The sequence below is a fragment of the Anthonomus grandis genome, chromosome 2 (assembly GCF_022605725.1).
Source record: "Anthonomus grandis grandis chromosome 2, icAntGran1.3, whole genome shotgun sequence".
Taxonomy (NCBI): domain Eukaryota; kingdom Metazoa; phylum Arthropoda; class Insecta; order Coleoptera; family Curculionidae; genus Anthonomus; species Anthonomus grandis.
This window is the reverse complement of record NC_065547.1, coordinates 48489529-48514656: the sequence shown is the minus strand read 5'-3', so window position 1 is coordinate 48514656 and position 25128 is coordinate 48489529. Positions and strand designations below refer to the sequence as shown.

Genomic DNA, 25128 nt, shown 5'->3' with positions numbered 1-25128 from the left:
GTATTTTGAGGGTTGAAACCAAATTTTATTTGTCAAAGCCTTAGATTTTCATTAATAAAGAGGGCTCGTATGTGTATACAAACAAATGGAGGTCACGTTGAACAAATGATTTAGGGTGAATATTTTATGATTTTGTTATAATAAGTAATTTAACATTAATTTAGAAACAATACTTTACGTTTATTTAGTTAACTTGTTAAAATGTGTCTAGATATTAAAATTAAGATATCTAATAAACGGATTCTCAGGCCGACATTTACTAAGAATACTTTTTTTACAAGAAAAGATTGGATAATTAGAATTTTTTACTAGAACTTTATTATACAGGTGTACAAAAAAGTTTTGGCATTTTTTACACATGCAATATACCGCAGGTGGCGCCCTCTGTGAGGTATAGCAAATCCGTGAACGGATTTCAATTTCTCGTTCCAAAAAATCCCCTCATACCAAATTTTAATTTAATATCTTATGAAACACTCGACTTATTTAAAAAATGGCATAACGAAAGTCGCATTATTTTGGTCTACCCTATATGTGGCCGACGGATTGGCCTCCTATTTCCGAACACCCTGTATAATATAATATTTTATTTCTCTTGGCGTCATAGCTAAAAGTTGTTTTGAGAAACTAATGTAAATTAATCTATAATTAGCATTTGCGATTTTGATAGTAGACATCAGACGTTTTATCACAATAAAAATAAAGAATATTAGTATCAATTATTATGATAAGTGTTTTATCAATAGCATAAACATGCTTTATGGAATAGAAAATAAAATATTTGATCACATGTCCATTCATGTGTTTTAGTATATCTTTAAGGAAAATTATATTCAGTAGCGCACAATGAATTAATTATGAACGCAAAATGTTCACCAGGGAATCCTAAATGTGCAATTAAGACGTAGAAGCCATTTTAACTTGTCTAAATGGAATTATTTAAACCATTTTAACTTGGAAACACGCATCACACTTCTTGAGAAGGAGAATGACCAGTATAAAGCAAGGATAGATGAACTAGATCAGCGAAGCAAACTAAATCAGCTGAGAGTATATGGATTACCCGGAAACTCTCGTGACCAAGGACAACTTATGGCACAGGTTACTAATATATTTGAAACAAAACTTGGTATTAAGGATATTAAACCTGCTTTTTGTCAAAAATTTGGAGGATTTCAGAATAACAAAACCGGGCCTGTAATTGTTTATTTCAACAGTTCCACGGATCGTAATGCTATCTTTTAGGAAAAGAAAAAACTTAAGGGAAGCCAAATAAGTATAGTAGAAGAATTAACAAAAACAAGGTATGAGTTAATGCTTCTTGCAAAAGAAAAATTTGGGAAACAGACTGTCTGGACTATCGGTGGTAACATTTTTGTCAACGTAAATAATAAGAAAAGAGCCATAAAATCCGAAATTGATGTTAATAATATTGGATAAGCTGAGGCCATAAACAAATACGTTTCTTTGGGTTTGTATTTACCATCGAAATCTTTTTTTTATAGTTTAAGTTCAGTGCAGTTCTAAGATTTTCTTACTTATATACATATATATATATTTTTTGTTTTTTTGTGGTAAAAGGGGAGAATTTTTTTTTTTTTTTGTTTCTATATCCGTTTGGTAGGTGTCATTTTTTTTTTCTTTTCAAAATTTTTATTTTTTTTTTGTTGTTAAATATTTAATATGGTAAATTTGCGTACATGTTTTTTAAATGCGCGGTCGCTTGTGCCACGACTGGCAGAACTAAAGGAAATTATCAATGAGGCTGATTATGATATTGTAGGAATTTCTGAAACTTGGTTAAATTCGAATATTTTATCATCGAATATTAATATTAATGGGTATAACATTTTAAGAAATGATAGAAAAACTAGAGGTGGTGGGTTGGCTTTTTATATAAAAAATAACTTACAATTTTCTAATATGGTTTCTGTTAGTGAAGAAACTTGTGAAGAGTTATGGTTTCAACTAAAATTTTTTCATAAAAATTATATGGTTGGTGTCCTCTATAGACCTTCCAAAGGTAATATCAATAATTTTCTACAGACTTTTGAAAAAAGGTTGGCTGATTTTCAGCCTTTGGAAATTATATGTGGCGGTGATGTAAATTTAAACCTAAATATGGAACATCATTATGTGTCAACTTTTTATGATTGTATAGAGTCTTTAAATTTACAACAAGTTATAATGGAACCTACAAGAGTTACAGGGACATCATCTGCACTTCTAGATTTAATTTTGATTCCAAATGACGAAACAAGCTTTGAGGCGGGTATTAGCGATTTAGAAATTTCTGACCATTTCTTGACGTATTGCAACATAATAAACAAAAAAACTGACAAAAACCTTAAATTTATGTCACGAAACCTCAAAAACATTGATAGAGAATTGCTTAACGAATTTTTACAGGTCACCCCATTTGAACACATAATTTATTTGGAAACAGTTAACGAAAAAGTCGCTGCCTTAAATAATTTTTTGATAAATTTGTTCGACGTTTTAGCACCTTTAACCCAGCACAAAATAAAAAAACAACAACCTCCATGGTTAACTTATACCATTAAAAAAATGATAAGTTTGAAGAACAAAGCCTACAAAAAATATCAAAAGACTAAAACTAATTTGAATTGGGACTATTACAAACAAATTAAAAATCAAGCTAGCATTGCAATACGTGAAGAAAAAAAACAATACCTCGCACAGATAGTAACTATGGGTTTTAAAGATAAAAAGATTTTCTGGCAAAGGCTAAAGAAACTTAATGTATTTTCAAATGGCAAAGTTAACGAATTACCCGATCATCTTAATGTCCCCAATTCTATAAATAATCATTTTATACAGGCCTCAGCGCAGAACAATTCAGTGCATGGAGATCTTTTAAATTTGTATCAAAATAAGCAAAGGCGTCAAATATTATCAAAATTTAATTTTCATACCGTGTCCACTGATATTGTGAGAAAATATTTATTCGAGATTAAATCGCTTGCTACCGGGGCGGATCAAATAAATCTAGAGATGTTGTTGTTGTGTGTGGACCGAGTTATACCTTTTGTAACTAATATTGTAAACTCATGTATATTAGACAAATGTTTTCCTGATGTCTGGAAGGTCTCAAAAATATTTCCACTTTTAAAAAAACAAAATATTTCCGATTTTAATGATTTAAGACCTATTAGTATTCTGCCAGTTCTTTCTAAAGTCATGGAAAAGATATTAAATGTCCAAATTAGGGAGTACCTAGATAAATATAATATTTTACCGGCATTTCAGTCAGGGTTTAGATCGGGTCATAGCTGTACCACGGCACTTTTAAAGATCACATATGATATTATTGAAGCTACTGATCAGGGTAAGGCCACTGCTTTAGTACTTATCGACTACAGCAAAGCGTTTGATCGTATCAATCATACATTACTCTACGCGATCTTAGGCTATAATGGGTTTGACTCTGACGCAATTGATATTATTAAAAGTTATTTGACCGATAGAAATCAATACGTTGAAACGAATAGGGGCATTTCATCTACTGCATTTCAGTTATGTGGAGTTCCACAAGGTTCCATATTGGGACCTGTTTTATTTTGTATTTATACTAGTAATCTCACCAGTTGTTTAAAATATTGCAGTGCTCATTTATATGCTGATGACACGCAACTCTACTTTTCTTTTTTTCCTGAAAGTAAAGAAATAGCTGCCAAGAAAATAAACGATGATCTAAAAGCGTTAATAGATTTTTCAGAAAAACACAATCTGCAAATAAACGCGTCTAAATCTACCTTCTTGATTTTCGGCAAAAATCGCGAAGTATTGCATCAGAGTATGGCTTTGGAAGCTTCCTCAAACAAGCTTTTGCATTCTACTTGTTCCCGCAATTTGTAACTTCACATTGACACCAATATGAGGTATAAACAGCATATAAGTAAGTGCATTCAATCTGCTTATTCTAATTTAAAACAACTGTTTCCGCATAGACACCTGCTTTCAACATCTCAAAAAATTACTTTATGCGACGCTCTGGTTTTGAGTCATTTTAATTTTGCCGACGTCGTATATGGTCCATGCTTAGACTCTATCGACAAAGGTCGAATTCAGCGAGTGCAAAAGTCATGCTTGCGATTAATTTACGGCATTCGTCGTGGACATCCTGTAAGTTACATGCTACGACAAACCAAATGGCTTTCTATGGAGGATCGTAGAAATCTGCATGCTGCTACTGTATTTCACCAAGTAATAACTTTAAATCGCCCCTCGTATCTATTAAATAAAATACGCTATAGAACTGACGTACATTCTTTGAATCTCCGGCATAGAGGTCTAATTTCTCCGCCTTTGCATACCACTATGTTTTATCAGCGGTCATTTTCTTATAATATTTATTTAATTTACAACCAGATTCCGGAGGACTTTAAAAATGTATCAACAAGCGTATTTAAACATAAATACAAAAAATATTTATTGCGGTAAAATGGGTATATCTGGCGATCGTCGCGTTTATTAAATATGTATGTATTGGGTATGTTAAAGCTTATTGGATGTTTGGCACTTGTTGGGGGATACCTAGTAATTTATTTTGGATGCAACAAAAGAAACAGAAAAGAAATTATAACTTATTTAATGAAGGAGGTTAAACACGAATCTTTTTTAAATTGCCTTTAGCCTCCTTTTTGCCTATATTATGGTTAAGATGTTTTTTTTGGTTTTAAAGCATATGATATTTATTATCTTTGTATCTAGTTAAGATATAATATTTGATTGTAAATTGGGCAAATAAACGATGTATTATTATTATTATTATTATTATTAAATATTAATTTACGATTTATTGAGCAATAAATAAGGTTTAAATCATTGTGTCAAAATTAATTCAATTACCGTAAACTAGTTTGGAAAACCTTACTTGCAATATCACTGCAAATATTTACAAAAAAAAAAAAAAAATATGGGGTTACTGACATTTTAAACGACACAATTAAACTAAATAAGTGTTGCAGTGATTAAATAACCATTGGAAAAAAAGCGGCAATCGCTTTGATAGCCAGACACCATTCTAGGCCGGATACGTTTCCCTACTTGTCTATAAGTACAATCGTTTTAAGCGATATTTGTACGAATAAATAAATTATAGAATTTATTTATAATATTAATAAATAGTTTTTATTAGTTGTAAATTAATGGCTGTAATTTATCAGTGACAGTAGTTTTATAAAGAATTTAGGTTTTATAGTAGATAATAGTAGTATCAATATTTAACGAGAAGTATACATATAGGTACAATCATTTACAAACATAATTTTTTAAATTAAATATGTACCTTACTATAAAAATAGATAAAAAAGTTATATTTATTGTAAACTTATGCCGCTGGAATATCTGACAGATCTGACAATCGAATATTCTCTACATATCTGTCAAATATATGCCAGGAATATTGCTTTTGCATATACGATATTTGGCATATATATTATTCATTGGAAAATCCAAAAATCCTAGAGCTTTTAAAAATATAAAAAGATTGCCTGTGGATTATTATAATCAAAAGGCAGCTTGGATGGATAGAGTAATTTTTAAAAAGTGGTTTTTTGAAAAATTTATACCTCAAGTTAGAGCTTATCTCAAAGAAAATAGTCTTCCACCAAAGGTTGTACTGTTACTGGATAATGCGCCATCGCATCCTGATGTAGAGCAACTAAAGTCAACAGATGGGAACATATTCGTAGCATATTTTCATCCGAATGTAACATCTATTGCCCAGCCAATGGACCAAGGTATTATGGAGACCATGAAGAGACTTTACAGAAAAGACCTCATGCTGCAACTGTTGGGAGAAGATGACATTGTGGGATTTTGGAAACGTCTAAATTTAAAAGAAGCAATTTATGCTGTAGCTCGTGCTTGGAGTGATGTGAAAGTGGATCACATTAAAAAATCATTTTATAAAATAATGACTTTAGAACATGAAGACGGTTCTGAAGATGAAAATCACTTAAATGAAGGTGAGCTGTCCGTCGGAAATATAGCAACTATTGCCTCACAAATCAAAGGTTTAGAAGAAATAGACAATAAAGAAATACAAGAATGGATAGAATGTGATCACCAAGAAACAAGGTATCAGATCATAGATGACGATTATCTACATAACAAGAGCTCTGCAGAAAGTTCTGACAAAAGTAGTGATGAGAATGAGAGTTCTGATAAAAATGATTGCGTCATTATGACGAGTCATCGAGAAGCAAGGGATGCAGTAAACATACTTATTCAATATTTTGAAGAACAGCCTGTAACTGATGACATTCATGTACTTCAGCTTAGAAAAATGAAGGAAATTATAGAATGTAGAAGTTACGAGGCCCAAAAACAAACAAAAATTAGTGATTTTTTTAAGTGATTTTTTTATATATGTACATATGTATGTATATACATATAATATGTAATATAATATGTATAACCTACATAATATTTTTTATAATGTATGTATACGTTTATACATAGCAAATACATTATGTCTAAATAGGTAATAAAATATTTTTTTTTGTTGCATTATGTTTTATCACGTTGTTTCTTTTCGTCTGGCACATGTATTTGTTTAAATAAATTATGTATTAAAAAAATAAAAATGAGTCTTTGGATTATCCGTGTTTTCGATTATCCGGCGAAGGCTCGGACCCGGCTGTCCCGGATAATCGAGGTTCTACTGTACCTATCTCAATCTAAGAATTAAAAAAGTATGAGAATAAACTGATATTTTTTGGGTATAATCTGAGAAATGTAGGGAAAAAAAACATTATTTCCAGGCGATCCGGATACTATTCAGAAAATGATGCGATGATATAGAAGAAGGTGGAAACGTCGAATTCCCATTTATATATCTCAGTCTAAAAATTTGAAGAGGATCAGAATAGTTTGATATTTTTTGGGTATAATTGAACATATTACGGGAATAAAATACTATTTCCAGACAATCCAAACCCTACTTAGAAAATGAAACTGTGATATAAAAAATAAGTGAAAAAGACGAATTCTCATTTATATATCCCTATCTCAGTCTAAAAATTTGAAGAGGATTAGAATAGAATGATATTTTTCGGGAATAATTTAACACATTACGAGAGCAAAACACTATTTCAAGGCGAACCAGACACTATTCGAAAAGTCGAATTCTCATATATATAACCGTATTTTAATCTGAAAGTTAGAAGGAGATGGGAATAAAGTACACACAAATAAAAACACTATCTCCAGGCAATCAAAAAATCAGATTATAAATGCAAATTTAAATATTATAATAAATAGGAGCGAATTATGTAAAAATATGTTTAAATTAAATTCAAGTCCTAAAAGTAGATGGCTCTTATTCAAATTTTATCTTATTTTATTCAAAAATAAAAAAATCAAGAGTAATTGAAATTTGTTTATAAAAACACTAAAGAAAATAAGATACAAAATATTTTATTAATTTTAAGGCAAAAGTCTAAATTGTAATGAGGAAAATTTGATTATATACAGGGTGTCCAAGATAAGGATCCTAAGCATGAGGATCTCGGTACCTGTTGGAGAAACAGCTTCGGTTAAATTAGGAAAAAATTGTGCACTTTGAAGCGTATTTACTTGCCGTTGAGAAACTTCAAAAATTTCCATGGCCTGCTGAGATATTTGGAAAAACGGAAATTTGCCAATATCGATTTTATTTTTTCCTGGCTTTATTTTAAAAGATATCAAAAAACTATTGACACTTTTGAAGTAGTACGTGATGGCGCTTTTAAATTTTATATCCGACGTTTCGTTTTCGAGAAACCATCATCAACTTTATTTTTTTATATGGCGCGAAAAGAAAGTACACCCTGCATCTGATTCCATTTTTTATTACAAATTCAATGATGTATCACATGTCAAATTTTTTTTGTTAGTTGAAAGGAAAAATGCAAATTTTCTATTTTTTTAGCATATTTTTTAAGTAAGCTTTGGTAACAAATGCTTTGACGTATGTAAATACCTCTGCATTGGTCAATGGGCCGCATAACTGAGGTACATCCAGGTTTAGATGGAATAGTGAGAGTTGTTACTGTTCGTACTAGTAATGGGACTTTAAAGCGACCTGTGGTGAAGCTCTGTCCTTTGCCACTTTCGGAGAACTGAAAAATCCAATGCATTTTGGTGGGCGGTATGTTAAGTTTTCATTTAATTTTCATTTAGTTTATGTAGTTCATATTAATTCATGTTCTTTTATCACTCGGTATTTTTCTTTAGTTAAATTTAATGCCTTTGGTTGACTCACCTTGTTAAGGAAGTATTTCATTTGTTTAAATAATTTATTTTTTTTCTTGAATTTCAACTCCTTGTTTTGAGGCCTTAAACAGTGCGCGATACATTCGAGCTCTAATCGTCAAACAGTTTAGAGTCGCGACTCAACACCGAAAAATCGCTAGCGTGAAAGTGTAGATAATTCGCAAATCTCGGCCACCGATAATAGAAGGTAAGGTCTCACAACAGCGTTTTCCAAGTTTTTTAGTTAATTTCATTAAGTGTTTACAGTCCACTAAATTACCTTTTTTTCATCGTGAGTTAACTAACTTTTTTATTTTATTTTTTTTTTTGAACCCAGCGCAATTAATCAACATCTTTAATTTTAAAGGAAGGATGGACAGGCCTGGTTCTAGTGGTAGGTAAATACGTAACCAAGATTTTGCTGAGAAAATAAAAACAATGCCGCGTTCCGAGAATGAAGATGTTATAGATAATTCGGACGAAAATCCAGATTATGTTATTCAAGAAAGTAAAAACTCTGAACTGAACTTTTAAAACTAGATGAACTTATTCAAGATAATCAACAGCAATTTAAATCCGACGATCCCTTAGAAGCAGAAATGAACATATTCCAGGGAAAAAAAACATGACTTTCAATGATTCACTAAATTGTAACTTAGACAAATACGAAAATCACTTCCATGACAGAAATTTGAAAGAAAAATTGTCCGTTTTCAATGACTTTGCTTGGACTTTTCATGCTATCTGCAATTAAGGAATCTTCCCATGAAAATATGCTTCAACAATTTTTTAAAAATCTTTTACGTCGCCCAATATTTAGAATGATAATATCTTTGAATCATGCAGTAATTTTTTTTTTAAATTTCAATTTTTATGTATCCTGGTCCAATTGACCATATGTTTTGAATTATGTTAAAATTTTCACAAAAGTTTCCTAAAAAAATTAGTTGCATGCATGTTATAAGAACTTTTTCCTCCATTTTCAGGGATGGGCATTACGTTTATTTTATTATTACTTATTATAGAACTTATTACTTAAAATTTCTAGGACAGTACAACGATCTTTTGACTAGTTTCTTTCCTGTACATTCTGCTTATCCTCTGCTTCTGCTTTTGCTGCATTTTTATTGTTACTGCTTCCACCTCACTTGCTACTCCACGTGTTACCACATCAAGTCGCTTGGATCATCACCTCCGGAACCTGCATTCCTTCCAATCGGCTACACCTAATACCGATTGCCTTCCACTACCTGCTAGACATTCTGGAAGCATCCTAACTGGTCAATCTGCTGCTGCCTCTTTTGACCCAAACGTATAGCTGCCAACAAAGGAGCCCCATTCAGATCAGGTGGGCCCTGCTACCAGTCGGAGAGACTCAGAATTTCAGGTAGCCCCTTTTTCTTTTTGGCTTGGTTTCTCCAGGTATTGATTTATCGGTTCGTCGCAATTTATAGATTTTTTTTTTTTGAATTAATATGTAGAAATGATCACAGATTTTAAATTCAATTTAGCAAAATTGTTTATATAACCACCATCACTGATTTGATTTGAAATTGGGAACTGAGTATATACGTATATGCGAGGTATTATCAGATGTATAATTGAATAAGTATTAAGTGCTAAATTTTACTTTATTTTCTTTCTCATAATTTTAAATTTCATAATTATAACTTAAGTATTAGAGCATTACTGTCTTTGTATTTTTTTTTTTGAATTGAGGTTATAGATTAAATTAGTTGTCAATTATGATATTGATTTATCTTTCAATACTAAAGCTGGGCTTAACGATATAAAGCTGCGTTTTCTTTGCGTGCCCTAATAAAGGCTAATAATCATAACCCTGGAACCCACATTTAGGCATTGTGTGAGAAACAGTGTCTTTTGTCAGGCACGATGCTTCCTACTTATTTTGATGCTAAAAATACCCTTTTATTTAAATCTAAATTTATGAAACGAGATTTAAATATTCATTAACAGCTCTCCTTCTGATTTTTTTTAAGAATAATAAACTATATCTTTATATCCATTTAAACAATTAATAAACAGAATTGTATAAATAGTTTCTTAACATATTCTGGATTGGCAGTGGTAATCAGGTTATTGGGTTCATTATTGAACGATTATTGGTAACCACATATATCATGGGATCAATGATTGATGCTACTAAAATAGCATTCGTTTCTATAAAAAAAAATCATTTACCATTTTTTATCACCCTTCCTATATCACAAATGAAATGAACTTTAGTATCTAAGAAAATTACGAAATGTTACAGTGCTGTCTGCAAAATTCATATAAGTTTGCTTATCAGAGTTTTATTTATTAAAGAACGTCAAATTAATCTAAACTTAATTATCAAATAATTGAGTAATTAAGTTTAGGAATATTCCGAGTAAGGATTTTATTAAAATCGCGGTGTTGGAGTATGAGATTTTTTTTTATTGCCTTGATCTGAAGAATCTGACAAGCAGAAACACATTGCATCATCGACATATTTTATTTTTAAGTGTTTTTGCTTCATATGCACGATATTCGGTCTATAATTTTCGATTTCATATCAATTTAATTTGATATTTGACATAGTGTTGATAAGTCATTTAATAACTAAGTCTTTTCTTATTAGAACCATTAAGAATTTGGCCTTATAATATACCTTTAAGCTTAATTTCCATGCATTATGATGCATAAGTATATTTAATTTATATGACTGTAAGAAAAAGCTTAAATACATACAGGGTGTCCTAACTCTACTTACACAGGATTTTTTTTCGGCCCTGTATATGAAAAAAAGTTTGTTTTGTTGACAGTATTGGTAAATGGCACGCTCTGTATATTTTACCAAATATTTATTACTCTTTAGTTAATTCTACTTCAAAAAGGTATAATACACTATACTTACGTCAACTATTGATTAACTCCAATACTACTATAAGAAGAACTTCTAGCAAAACAACGTGCTATGTGGCTTCAACAAGATGGTGCTCCACCTCATAACTCGCCGATTCTATCAAGTTGCAATAGATTCAAAAGGTATTGGATCTAAAATAGACGTCTGGAATTAGGTGGCCAGCTCGGTCACTTGATTTAACACCGCTAGATTTTTTCTTGTGGGGATACTTAAAGGGACAAGTTTACACTGAAAAGCTACGAAATTTGGATGTTTTAAAAAACAAAATTAGCCGTGCTTGTACAGCAATTGCGAAATAGTGTATTATACATTTTTTACGTCGAAGTAGACGAAGAGTAAAAATTTGGTAAAAGATACAGAGGATACTATTAAAAAAAAACTTATTTGACAATGTAAACTTTGTTTTTGAAACACTCTGTACATTTACCAATAATATCAATAAAATCAGTATTTCCAAACCAACACTTTTTATCATAACTCTTGTTTTCATATCATTCGCGGGTGCATGTGAAAAAGGTGTTATGTCATTTTTTTGTCAAAACTGGTTTATGTCAGAAGCCGAATTTAAAAACCCTCCTTTACGTATGGGAATAACGAACTAAGTCATTATACACGCGTAAGCCAATTTTTTTCAATGTGTCTAACGAGATAAGTTATACTTTTATCGTGTAAAATGCTCTATGTCAGACATACTACAAATGCATTTTAGTTTTTTTGCAATCACGCGTGAAAAGGGATTTAAGTCAAACATATGGCTTATTTCACAGCAAAATATTTAACACCTGTTCCAGTTCCTATATCTAGTGAAAAGAAAAGTAATCTTATAGATCTGCTGCCATACATTAGCGACACTTTTGCGGATTTTTATAAAAATTTGACCACCACCAAAGACAAAAATGCTGATACATATCCTGATGCAAGTTCAGGTGAATCAAGTGATGAGTAATATTTTATTCCTCTTAAAATAATTTGAATATGTTCTTTGTTTTAAAATTAAATGCTTTTAAGTTGAAGAATCAGTTCATTGCTTGAATTGGAGTTTAAAGTTAAGGTAAGTAAAACTCTTTAAGTCGTCTTCCAATATTTAATAAATTTAGAAAAATGTATATATATTCTCTACATGTTTCGAGAGTGTAAACTCTCATCTTCAGGAGAATAACTACAAAAGTAATGGTCTTAAACTAATATAAGTACAAACGCAAAATGATGGAAACTTACCCTTGCACTGACATTTTCGCAATAATGCCATACCTTCTTATGTTAAACCATATAGATTACCTTTTTCACAAAAAGATAAAATACATAAAAAAGTAACTAAAATGTGCCAAGATGGTATAGTTGAAAGGGCACAAAGTAAATGGAATTCTCCAGTTTTATTGGTTCCAAAAATAGAAACTGAAGATGAGAGTTTACACTCTCGAAACATATGTAGAGAATATATATAAATTTTTCTAAATTTATTAAATATTGGAGGACGACTTAAATAGTTTTACTTACCTTAAATGCTTTTATTGGTACATTCGTTAATTAAAATAATATTTCCAATCCTTTGTTTTTTTTTATTGTGTAAAAAGAGTTATGTCAAAATTTTAAGAAATCTAAATGTTGTAAGTCAAAAAAAAATTTAAATACTATTTTATACCAAACACTAGAAAAGTTTATTTACTTTACAATAAAAATGCTCCTTTTATTCTACTTGATTCTAAGCAAAAAAAAAAATATATGTTTAAAGTTTTAGTCACAGCCCAAAATAACACTTCAAGTGCGAATTACTGAAATTCGCCATTTTTGACATACAACTTTTTTCCCATGCACGCGCGAATTATATAGAAGAGAAAAAAAAATTGTGTGTAAATAGAGTTCGGACACCCTATATACATATTCAAAAGATATTTATTAAGTTATATTTCTTCGCTTAAAAATATATTTTCATTTAATTATTTTAAAACAAGAAATAACAATTGCCATTAATCTATATACAAAACTCTTTTGTCTACATGAAGTAGCGCTTTGCATAAACAAATAATAATTGACTAGATTAATTATTTTGATAAGCAAAGCTTGTTTATAGTTCCTTTTAAAAAATAGCCTAAATTAAGGCGCAAATAGTTTTACTTTTTTTTAAAAAAAAAATCTATAATTTGTTTACTTCTCATCAATATATTTTTAAAACCCGATTATAAGGCTGGTCACTTTTCCGGTAAGAAATTTTTCCATCAAACAATAATTTCTAGTTTTACGGCGGCCGAAGGACGCTTTTGTTTATAAAACAGCCGCATTTTTCAGAAGGCTGCTCGTTATTCACGAATCGCACCCATAATACGTAATTGGTAAAATTGTTATTTGTGCATTTCCTACCTTAACATTTTTTTTAATAGGCATAATATGTTAAAATATTCCAATTTTAAGAATATGTTATAATATACAGGGTGTTTCATTTAAAAAAATGCATTTTCACATTAGTAAAATTACTAATTTTGTCCAACCCTGTATAATGTAAAACAAATTTTTATAGTGAAGACTAATGTTCAATATTTCCGTAAATTACGCTCATAGTTTCAATTTTCTGCTCGTTCCAGTGCCGTAGAAATCGTTAGATTATTAGCTAAAACCCATGATGCCAAATTTTCAAAAAAATTCTATTTTCCGTTCTCCATAAACGTCTAAGGTACCATCACCCAGTATTTCATGTTATTACCGTTGATTGAGTATTCAAATATCCAAATATCTAAATATTCAATCAACGTTATTACTTTATAATTATAAACGCAACATTTTCGAATTGCTCCTGCACGAAAACACGAATGATCTTATAAACTTTGATTATCTTATTGATTTTTGTGAGACTAATTTTAAGATTTTGGAAAATAAATAATTGTAAATGAAATTTCCTTTTTTTTTAGCTTAAATTCTTAAACTTAATTTTTCTTAAAATTATTTTTATAAATAAATAAAAGCGAGTGCTTCTACTAATGTATATGTGCCTTTTTAGAACTGTATAATATAATAATATATATACAAAAAAATACTATATCTACGATCTAAAAAAATACTTCTTATTTGCAATTCTCGTTACGTTTATGGATGTCAACGAGTTCTGGCAAAGTTTATTGTCCGATAAATTTACATTTCAATGCCGCTATTTCTTTGCAGGTGATAAATTAGTTTACTTCCTTTATAGAAATTATTATGAATTTTATACGATCTAGGAAACGGGAATTACATATATTAAATATATTGTCAAGGTAATTTTTCCATATGCATGTTTAAGCAAAAACAAAACAACGATTTTAATATGTGTCATATAAATTTATTTTATGCGGGATGTATAGGTCATGTATGCAATTAAATTTTTATTACCTGTTATATTTGTTCCAAATTTATACAAAAGTAGGGTCTCTTATATCCCACGAATCTGTTACTGGAAATTAATTTGGTTATTTTTAACCAATAATATTTTTTGCATTAATCCTGATAAAGTCATTAACTGAAAGGTCATTCTTAAGGTTAATTGATAGATTTATTATAGAGAAACAAACCACTTTATCTGCCCACGTCATCTTGTTTGTATAATCTCGAAAATCCGCATACTATCGATGTTATTTCATCATTTAATTTAAATTTACCGGACAAATGACACGCGACTATTTTTCAGCTAATTATTCCAGTAAATCAATAAAACTAGCTGTAACGTGTCTTTGGAGGTTGAGGGTTGAGGCGGAGGTGAATTATACGACTGCTTTGAAGGCGGAATAACAACTGCTTTAATTTATGAAAATGGCGTTATATATATACATGACAAATGACATATGCTACTTGTCAATCTGTACTGACATATCGATTTAGGCTCTTGTACATAAACGACTATAAAGTATACATCACATCCCCCTTATTGGCCCAAATAAAATGCTATATCACAACTTACTTTTTTCCATCATTTCTATCACAGTTCAAACCTATTATTAAATACATAGCCTATATTTTAATACCCTACAAGTCTCTTAACATATACACGGCCTCATTAACCTAATTGTATGTACAACACAATTCTTTTATAACGCGAGTTATTTTACACCCTTTCTCTATATAAAAATCATAACCATTTAACTATATATTTTATAATATACCTATGTAATTAGCATATGCCAAATAAATTCAGAACATTACTTATTATACAATATTCAATTTAAAAACTTTTTATTTATAGATTATGTAACCATCAAACTTTGAGTCTCTTAATATTTCGACCAGATTTAGATGTTGACGGGAGAATGTCAGTATTTGTAAAATCTGAATCTGCATGTGCATTAGAGTTTAATTGAGTGCTGTTTGCATCACTCTCATTTTGTAATAATTCCGTAATATTCTCAGTTGGTTGATAACATGTATTATCCACCACTGACTCAGTTGACTCGAAACTACTCGTACTTGAATTTAAATCCTCTATACTCATTCTGTCATCTCTCATCTGATCTATCTCTTCCCTCTCAACATGTAAATTTTCCTTACTTAAACCTAAATACATATATTCTTGACTTCCACACAAAGATACGTCACTTTCTGTAAACACAAAATTATCAGAGGATAGTTCAACGTTGCCCTTCAGTTTTGTCGGGTTTCTAAATTTTTTTAAAAATTTTTTATTTCTGACTAAAGTTGAGCCATCCTCTGTACATATCTTATAGGGTCTAAATCCTAATATGTCAATAATAGTACCCCTTTTTCAAACTTGAGATAACTCTCTTTTATACAAAATTTCGTCATTTACTGCCAAATCTGACAAAGTTTTCACCCCTTTCTTGTCAAAATTCTTTTTTTGTTGTATTTTATTATGATCCAGATACTCATTATACTTTTTAATATCAAGATTAGGTTTCACACTGTAAAGTTTAGGCAGCAAATCCCTGAGAGACCTACCCATTAAAATATGTGCTGGCGATACCCTATTATGTATTGGCGTGTTGTGTAAATCTAAAAGAGCTAAGTAGGGATCTCTATTTTCACGTTTACATTTTTTTAACATGTTTTTGACAGTGCTTATTGTTCTTTCTACTTATTTGCCATTTTTGTGAAAAATCTTTAAATTCATTGCTGTTAAATTCAGGTCCTCCATCTGTGCATATAACCACAGGAATACCATGTCTTGAAAAAATTGATTTTAATTGCAAAATTACATTTTTACTTGTTAGATCCCCACTTAGATTCACCAGCTCAACAAATTTGAAATAATAATCTACAGTAAGCAAATATGCCTGACCATCCAAATGAAAAATGTCACATGCAACTTTTTGCCAAGGTATTTTCGGAATATCATGGGGACTCAATGGTTCTGACTGATTGTTTTTACTATAAATTTGACATGCGCAAGACAACATTACGTCCTGTATCTGCCTATTCATAAAAGGCCAATAAAAAGATAAATTTGCCCTTTGAATACATCTGTTGACCCCCATGTGTGAATTTGAATGTAATTTATTTAAAATATCTAGTCTGCAAGCCAAAGGTACTATTAGTTTATGCGCCTTGTATATTAAATTATTTATGTATGATAATTCCGATCTTATTTTATAAAAAACTTTTAGGTTCTCTTGTACTTCCCTTATTTTATTAGGCCAACACTCTAGAATATAGGTTTTTAGCTGCTGTAAATCTGGATCAGAGTTTGTGTATTTAGCAAGCTCTGCTATTTTTTCATCTGTTGCATCCAGAAAATGTTTCACGATACATATTTGAGCTTTTACTTCTAGTTCTTGATTTTCATTAAAATATTTGTTCTCATACGCTCGACTTAAAGTATCTGCAATAACTAATTTTTTACCAGGTTTATAAATTAAAGTAAACTTAAATTTTCTTAACTGTAAAACCATTCTATGCAATCTCGGTGGACATGAACTTATTGGTTTTTAAAAATATGTATTAATGGAGAATGATCCGTTTCAACAGTAAAATTGTCTAACCCGTAAACATATTGAAAAAACTTTTCACAACCAAACCATACAGCCAAACATTCCTTCTCAATTTGTGAGTAATTCCTTTGTGTCTCCGTCAAAGCTCAGGATGCATGAGCATAGGCCACTCCATCCTGCAATAGGTGGCACCCATACCATCTTTCGAAGCATCCACTGATATGACTACCAGCTTTCTAGGCTCAAAAAATTTAAGACATTAATGTCTTTAAGATTTTGAAATGCTGGTGACCTTTTTCCCACACAAATTGCACATTTTTTTTTAACAGCTCTCTCAACATAGTTGTTTTTTTTGAAAGGTTTTCAATAAAACGACCCAGATATGTAACCATGCTCAGAAAACGCTGCACACCCTGGACATCCTGAGGCCTTGGCATATTTTTTATGGCTTAAACCTTCGATTCATCTGGAGTGACACCCTGGATGGAAATTTTGTGTCCTAAATATGTCACCTCATTCATACAAAATTTACACTTTTCTTTGGCCCTTTTAAACACTTTTTTTAAGATTTTTAAATGAGATTCATATGTGTCACTATAAACCAAGATGTCGTCATAATAGACTCCACAACCTGAAATATCTGAAAATTGCTGTCATCTTCTTCTGGAAAACCTGAGGAGCACAAGATAATCCAAAAGGCATTCTCAAATATCGATATTTGCCTAAATTTCCCACACTGAAAGTACAGATCTGCGAAGATTCTTTGTCCAGTTGTATCATTGAAAATCCCTGAGTAGCATCCAGTGTTGAGAAACATTTACAATTGCTCAGCTTCGATGTTAATTCCTCTACCGTTGAATATGCCAAAAAAAATGTTGTTTTAGTTAAGCATTTATAGCTTTAGGGTCTAAACAAATACGCAAAGTATCATCTTTTTTTTTAACTATGACAATCGGATTTAACCACTCCGAACTCACATTACTTTTTTTTATAATCTTGTTTTGCTCTAGGTTCTTTAAAGTAAGCTTTAATTTATTTTCTAGTGCAAAAGGAACTTTACGGGGGGGTACTACAATCAGTACCTTTTTATTTTTAACAGAACAATTTAAATTACAGCTTCCAATTATTGGCAAACTATTATCAGTATAAGAAGTTAGTATTGCCTTCGTTTTTTCTAAATTCTCAAATTCAAATCCTATCTTATGCAGAATTTCTACAGGCATGATGTTGGCCATCGCCCCACTGTCGAGTGTAAACTCGAAAAGCTGTCCACTGATGTTCACCGGTGTGAGCCCCCATGTATCTCGTTGACCTGGCCTTCGATTGCACTGACAGTCCCTATGAATTTTTTTACAAAAAAACTGTTGGTTTTATAAAAAAATTGCTTATACAAAAGTTGTTCGAAATTATAACGGCTATAATTAGAAATCAAAATTTTTGTTTTATATTTCATACAGTGGGAGAAAACACCGGAAAACCTCTGACCCAAAAACGACTTTTTTCTCAAAATCCGTTAAAATTTTCATTATTTTTTCAGTTGTAATCGATGCTTTTTCTAAGCACGAAATTAAAAGTGTTTTATGATTTTTTTCAAAAAATGTATCATAATGAAGTTATTGGCGGTTTTTTGGTTTTTGGCCAAAACTGAGTGGAAATTTTGAAAATTTCTGAAAGTCGGCCAAATCAAAAAAATAACATTACCATATATTAAGCGTAAATAGACAATGAAAAAAGTCTTATAACAAAATCCTCTGTTTTCCATAGGAAAGCCAGGAAAAAATAAAAAATAATAATTTTCATAAGAGCCTGTTAATAAAATTTTCAAACTTTAATTTTTTACAAAAAAACTGTTGGTTTTACAAAAAAATGGCTTATACAAAAGTTGTTCGAAATTATAACGACTATAATTAGAAACCAAAATTTTTGTTTTATATTTCATACAGTGGGAGAAAACACCGGAAAACCTCTGAACCAAAAACGACTTTTTTCTCAAAATCCATTAAAATTTTCATCAGCGCTACGATTTATCTCATTCTGATCATCAGAAGTGACATTTTTTATTTCAGAAATTTTTTTATTTTTATTTTTAAAATTATTACATTTCTCGCTATACTTATTATAGCTTCTATGGGTACTACTATTCCTATTTGAAACCCGATTAACCTTATTTGATTTATAGTTGCCTCCAGTTTGTCCTCGTCCTCTTGCCTCAGCTTTATTGCACAACGCTGTAAAATGGTTTGCCCCTCCACATGCTCCACAATGCTTCCCGAATGCTGGACACCTTCCATAGCTGTGGCGGTTGCCACACTTTCCACATTTGTTCTGCGGGTACTTCTTGACCAAGTTTATCATAGGCGAGACTTCAGGCGTCCCCGAGTAGGTCCCATGTCCAATGGTAATCTCCCGGCCATGCTCCTTACACTTCTGAGCATTGACGCAATACTGCACCACTTCTTCCAGCGTCTTCAGGTTAGCTTCCTCCAGGAGTCTCTCTCTCTGCGAGTGTGATTTTATGCCACAAATAAACAGTGTTTTTACAAGCTCATTTTGAAGGGCCCCAAACTCACAAGAATTTGCCAGATTTTTTAGCTCTGTTGAAAAATTTTCAATAGTCTGTGAGTCTTTTTGTTTGCAGGTAAACAATTTATGTCTAACGTAGGTAAGATTCTTCTTAGGATAAAAATACTGATCAAATTTCTCAATTAAAGGGTCTAGCTTATCTTTTTCAGCTTCAGTAAATGAAAATGTGATAAAAATTCAAATCCCTTCCTCTCCAATTAAGGTTAAAAGTTGGGCGCATTGTGTTACCTGCTCTTTTTTCGTAATTTCTGTGGCCTTCAGGTAGGTGAGGAACCGCTGTTTCCAAAAACTCCAGTTTTCCGCGACGTTTCCCGAAAACTTCATGGGCGGCACCCCGCGGAAATCCATGGTCTTGACGATTGTGGCAGAAAAAGTTCAAAATCTAGCAGGATTTCTTCAATATTTTGTGTTTTCCGACTGCGCCATGTAACGTGTTTTTGGAGGTTGAGGGTTGAGGCGGAGGTGAATTATGCGACTGCTTTGAAGGCGGAATGACAACTGCTTTATATTATGTAAATGGCGTTATATACATGACAAATGACATATGCTACTTGTCAATCTGTATTGACATATCGATTAAGGCTCTTGTACATAAACGACTATAAAGTATACATCACACTAGCAAGGAGCGTCTTACTTCGAGGGAGGCTTTTGAATATATATACTAGGAGGCCAATGGAAAATCATCAATAGTAGATACATTAGTTTTCCAGGAAAATCATGATAATGAATATAATAATAATAATCAGGTCCCAAAAATTTTTTAAGAGGTTAGAAAATTTTAACTTTAATTTTTTTAGGCTTTATGGAAGACCGACGCACTGTTGCAGGACCCTGTATATTTGGTTTGAGATGTATTATTTTTATTAATGATTAAATGTCAAATGTCAAATAATTATTTTATTTCCCTACAATTGGCACCACTGAAATTTGTCAGAGTGACCAACATCGAAAGGACTAGTAGTGGTTATTTATTTTTCAATGAATCGACAGTCCAGGTATATTTATTAAGTTTGTGATTAAAACTATCAAACGTTCCATATTAGAATAATATACTGGTTATAGCATAAAACACCCAGGGAAATATAAAAGATTTGCATGCTATTGTAGAGGAAGGCAAGCCTAGTTCAGGAAAAAAGAGAACATCGTGGACAAAGAATTTAAGGCAATGGTACGGAAAATTTACAATCTAATTTTTTTAACAAGCTGACAATAAGACCATAGTTGTTAATATGATAGGAAACACGAGGGCTAACGATCGTTGAACGGTCACGGTACCACAAGAAGAAGAAACTAATTAAAAAATGTGGATTATAATTGTACGCTTTTCTTAAAAATCAAGATAAATCAACTAATTTTATTTAATTAAGCCTAAAATTGCTTTTTTGATTTTATTAACGATTCTTTTAAATGCTTAATTTTTTTACCAATCAAAATGGTAAAATGCTCTTTTTTCAGTTAATTTATATCAGCACGGACCTTTTTCTCATATCTAAATTATTTTTTTAAATAAACGAATTAACTTATTTCAAGTTTTCTTCTAATAATATCTTAAATTTCAGAAACAGATGTACCAAATAGCTTTATTATTTAAAAGTGTATCGTGCATCAAAAATTCTTATTTCACTTTAAAAAAGCCTATACTCACTACTTTAAGTATAATTTATTAAGCTAGCGAATGTTATTTTTGAGGATAAAATACGTGACTCAAACTCAAAAAATTTAATTAATTTAAGTAAAAACTTACTTTGATAGCTATGCACCGCTTCAATTGACTTAATGGCCATATCTGCTATTCCACTAACGATGATAACCAACTTATTAAGAATACCAAACTTCATTTTCTTTAAAAAATTGTCCGTTCACGAATTTGCACGGTTTCGTTAACGTTCTTTTCTCGAATTGCACGATAAACGTTTCATGATTTCTTACTGGAACACTAATCAGAGCTCAAGAAGTTTTTTTTAGTAATCTTTTAAAAAGAATAAACAACTTTGATAAAATTGATTAATATTTATATTCAGCTTAAATATTCCTTTTTATCAACTTAATAAATTAAGTGATATGGTCCGAAAAGTTACGTACAGCCGTATCAATCACATTTATTTTAAACTAACTAATAATGAGAAACTGTAGAGATATACAATATTTGTTTATTATCAATTCATAATTATATAGAGTGAATCTACTGGGTCGAATTTTAAACGAATTATTGGCATAACAACTTATTATATAATAAAAATAAATGAAATCCAAATTACTTAGTGTATAACTATAATTAAATAATAAAAACTCATTATTATAGGCATATAGTAGCTGATGAGGATCTGATCAAGTCTCATCCTATATCTGTTGGTAATCATTACGCCTCTAATCAAAATTACTAGAAGAAATGGTTATTTATGTTTTAAGATAACGAGAGCAATTATTCCAAATATGAATTAGGTTAGTGCGACCTCGGGGCTCGTGTAAACTGACCATAGTCGTGTAATGATTAATTTTTTTTTGAATTTGTTTATTTTTTTTATAAAATATTTTCAAAATTTTCAGAAATTTTCAAAATTCAAAAATTCAGTAAACTTTGGTTACGTCATCCAGGTGAGAAAAAACGTATGGCGTAGATATTTTTGCCAATCAATATTAGGTTAGAAACTTTACCATCGCCTTCAGAAATTAATAGTCTGCTATGTATTTTTATACGTTCAGAAATTAATAAATGATTTATTTTAGCAGCATATTATTATATTTTTATATTCGTGTATAAACTTTCATTCCCAAAAAATTTTAAAAAATCTTGTAGAATTTATTGTATTATTAACAAACTTAACCATTAACCAATATTATTATAATTAATCATGAATAATGGGACATAAACAACAAGTCCGAAACGGAATTGCACTTCAAATTGAAAATGTGATACAGCGAGCCGCAGATGCAACAAAATTGAGCGCAACAACGATCGCAAATATAAAGAAATCAGATCAGGATTACGCTGCTCATATATTTCCAAGCAAAAGACCGCAAAAACCAAATCTACAATATATTTGAAAAGTAGAATTCGGCACGAGCAGTAGACGTAACAAAACCGAGCTTACAAAAATTGTGAATAATGGTATAAAATTATTTTAACTCACTGGAAAAAAATTTAAATACTGACAATTTAATCTACTTGTTCATGAAAAAAAATGCTGCTTGAAGGAATATGTTAACACATTAAAATGAAAATACCATTCGAAAAAATAAAACATACAAACTCAAAAAAACACGCCATATTGCATTACCCAAGTTAATGAAATTGCAACGATATGATTGAATACTTAAACGACGATCCTAAAATAAAATTTGCTAGAACAAAAAAAAGCTTAATCAATCTCGTCAGTATTGTCAGAGTCAGAACTGAAATCAGAGATATTGTCTTCGTCAGTCGTAATCACAAGTGGCAGAATGTCATAGGCATCACACACTTGTATTGCCTCCCAAGCCTTTTCAATTACCTTTCCTGTATGACAAACATATTTTTGCCAATGATCTAATAGAAATTTCGTTTATTACCCTTTCCCATGTAGTCAGAACTTCTGAAGGTGACCCCTTAAAATTGGAAATATATTGATCATATTTTCGTTTACATTCCGACCATACCATTTCAATTGCATTAAACTGGCAATGATATGGTGGCAGTCGCAAAATTTTGTGTCCTAAAGGTTTAACATATTTATCAAGAAAGTACTTTTTTTCACTAGTATTTTTTTTGACCAATTAAAGCTTTACAAGTTAAGACCTTATTAAATCTGGAAAAATAAGGCTTCTGTATAATTATAGAAACATATCATCCATTCTTTCTCTAATAAACCACACAAAAAATATATATATATATATATATATTTTTTTTTTAAACTACACGTGTTTCGCTCCTATCGGAGCATCATCAGGCATAGACATACACGTACAGAGATCACATTACAATGAGTTGTAGTTCACCAATAGGAGCGAAACACGTGTGACTTTCTGAGACCCTGACTTTGAGTTTTTTACTTTTATTTTGCTATGTACATTAAGTCTTAAGAAAAATAACCATTCTCTCTATATATATTTTTGTTAGTCCTTCTGGTTGTTTCATAATATTTTATTTATTTTCTGATAAAACAATATCAGAGTATAGCATAAACCTAATCGGCTTATTTCAAATATTGCACGCCTCATTGTAACTTTTAATCGTTTAAAATAAAAATGTTAGTAATTAAGTAATCAAAATTAATAATATAATTTACTCCCAAGATTATATTTTACAAGGTATGATCTGTGAAGTAAGTGAAAAATTAAATATAAGTATCAATAATTAGTAACCTATTATATTTTTTAGACACGAAAATTTTACCTAAAAGCTGCGTGCAGATATTTCTAATTAGCAAATATATCATGAATAACAAACGTATACAATTATAATTAATCATCGATATTAGTATGGCCAATTTTCAATTAAGGTAAATCACGAGAAAAAATCAAAAATAAAAAGAGTGCTAAACGATGTCTGGCTCAAATACTATCTTTAAAAAAATTATTTTTAGTTGCTCCAGGAAGTTTAAAATTAATGGCAAATTGTATATAATTTTATTTTACGTGCCTTTAGTAGACAAGTTGCTATTATTTAAATGCAATTTTAATTTCGGGTCTTGCCTTCTTATAATTATTTATTATATGACCTCTATTAATCATAAATTGGAACAACAAATGCGGAGGATATTGGAGATAATTGTGCTTTCTCCACATCAGAGGTTGACTATCATCATTGCTATTACATAAGATTAATTACAGTATCCCATCGCTCCCATTGGTTTTTATAAAATAACTGATGTTGAATGTCCTCCATTCTGCTCAGAACTATATGCTTTGTATATAAAATTCTCAAAATCCTATGATAGGTCCATATTTCCATGAGCTACAGTTATTTTGGGTCCTGTATGTTTCCGGCGACTGTACCATCTGTAAAATGTGAATTCTTCATTTTTCTAGAGCCTTGACGAATATTTTATTTGACTAGAGGTTGAAAAAACATATAAATGAATGCAGAGCTTTATGATAGAACTGATAACTCTTGATTTTGAGGATGAGTCAACTTGAGTAAATACGACCCTAATTACTTTTAATTTATTTAATTTTTTTTACATCAAGCTTAGGGCTTCTATGGCAGGAATTTAAAAAAATTCATATATTCTGAGATTCCTTTTACAAATTCCTGATATTTGAGGTAATTTTCTTCATCCATCCAATATTTTCCATTTTATTTCAGGGCATTGCAGCAACGCCTGGAATAAGATGAAAACATTTTTCGTGTCATTTGCAATTCATGGTTGATTTGTTGCAAATATTTTAAATAATTTTTAATCGATTCAGATTTTTCGAGTGATTTTCTTGATTTTTTTGCTGCAATTTTTTCAGACATTTTTTATATATTCCTAGCTTTGTACTCAT

At 30.7% G+C, this 25128-nt stretch overlaps 1 protein-coding gene across 1 annotated transcript in view; it reads right to left on the bottom strand.

Moving 5' to 3' along the window:
• The window catches only part of LOC126747472 (scavenger receptor class B member 1-like), a 129057-nt gene extending 107298 nt beyond the window's left edge, over nt 1–21759 (bottom strand). The window contains exon 1 of the mRNA XM_050456147.1: nt 21407–21759. Coding sequence (XP_050312104.1) covers nt 21407–21500 — 94 coding nt within the window. The 5' untranslated portion in view covers nt 21501–21759. The remainder of the gene's footprint in view (nt 1–21406) is intronic.
• Nucleotides 21760–25128: the final 3369 nt, after the last annotated feature.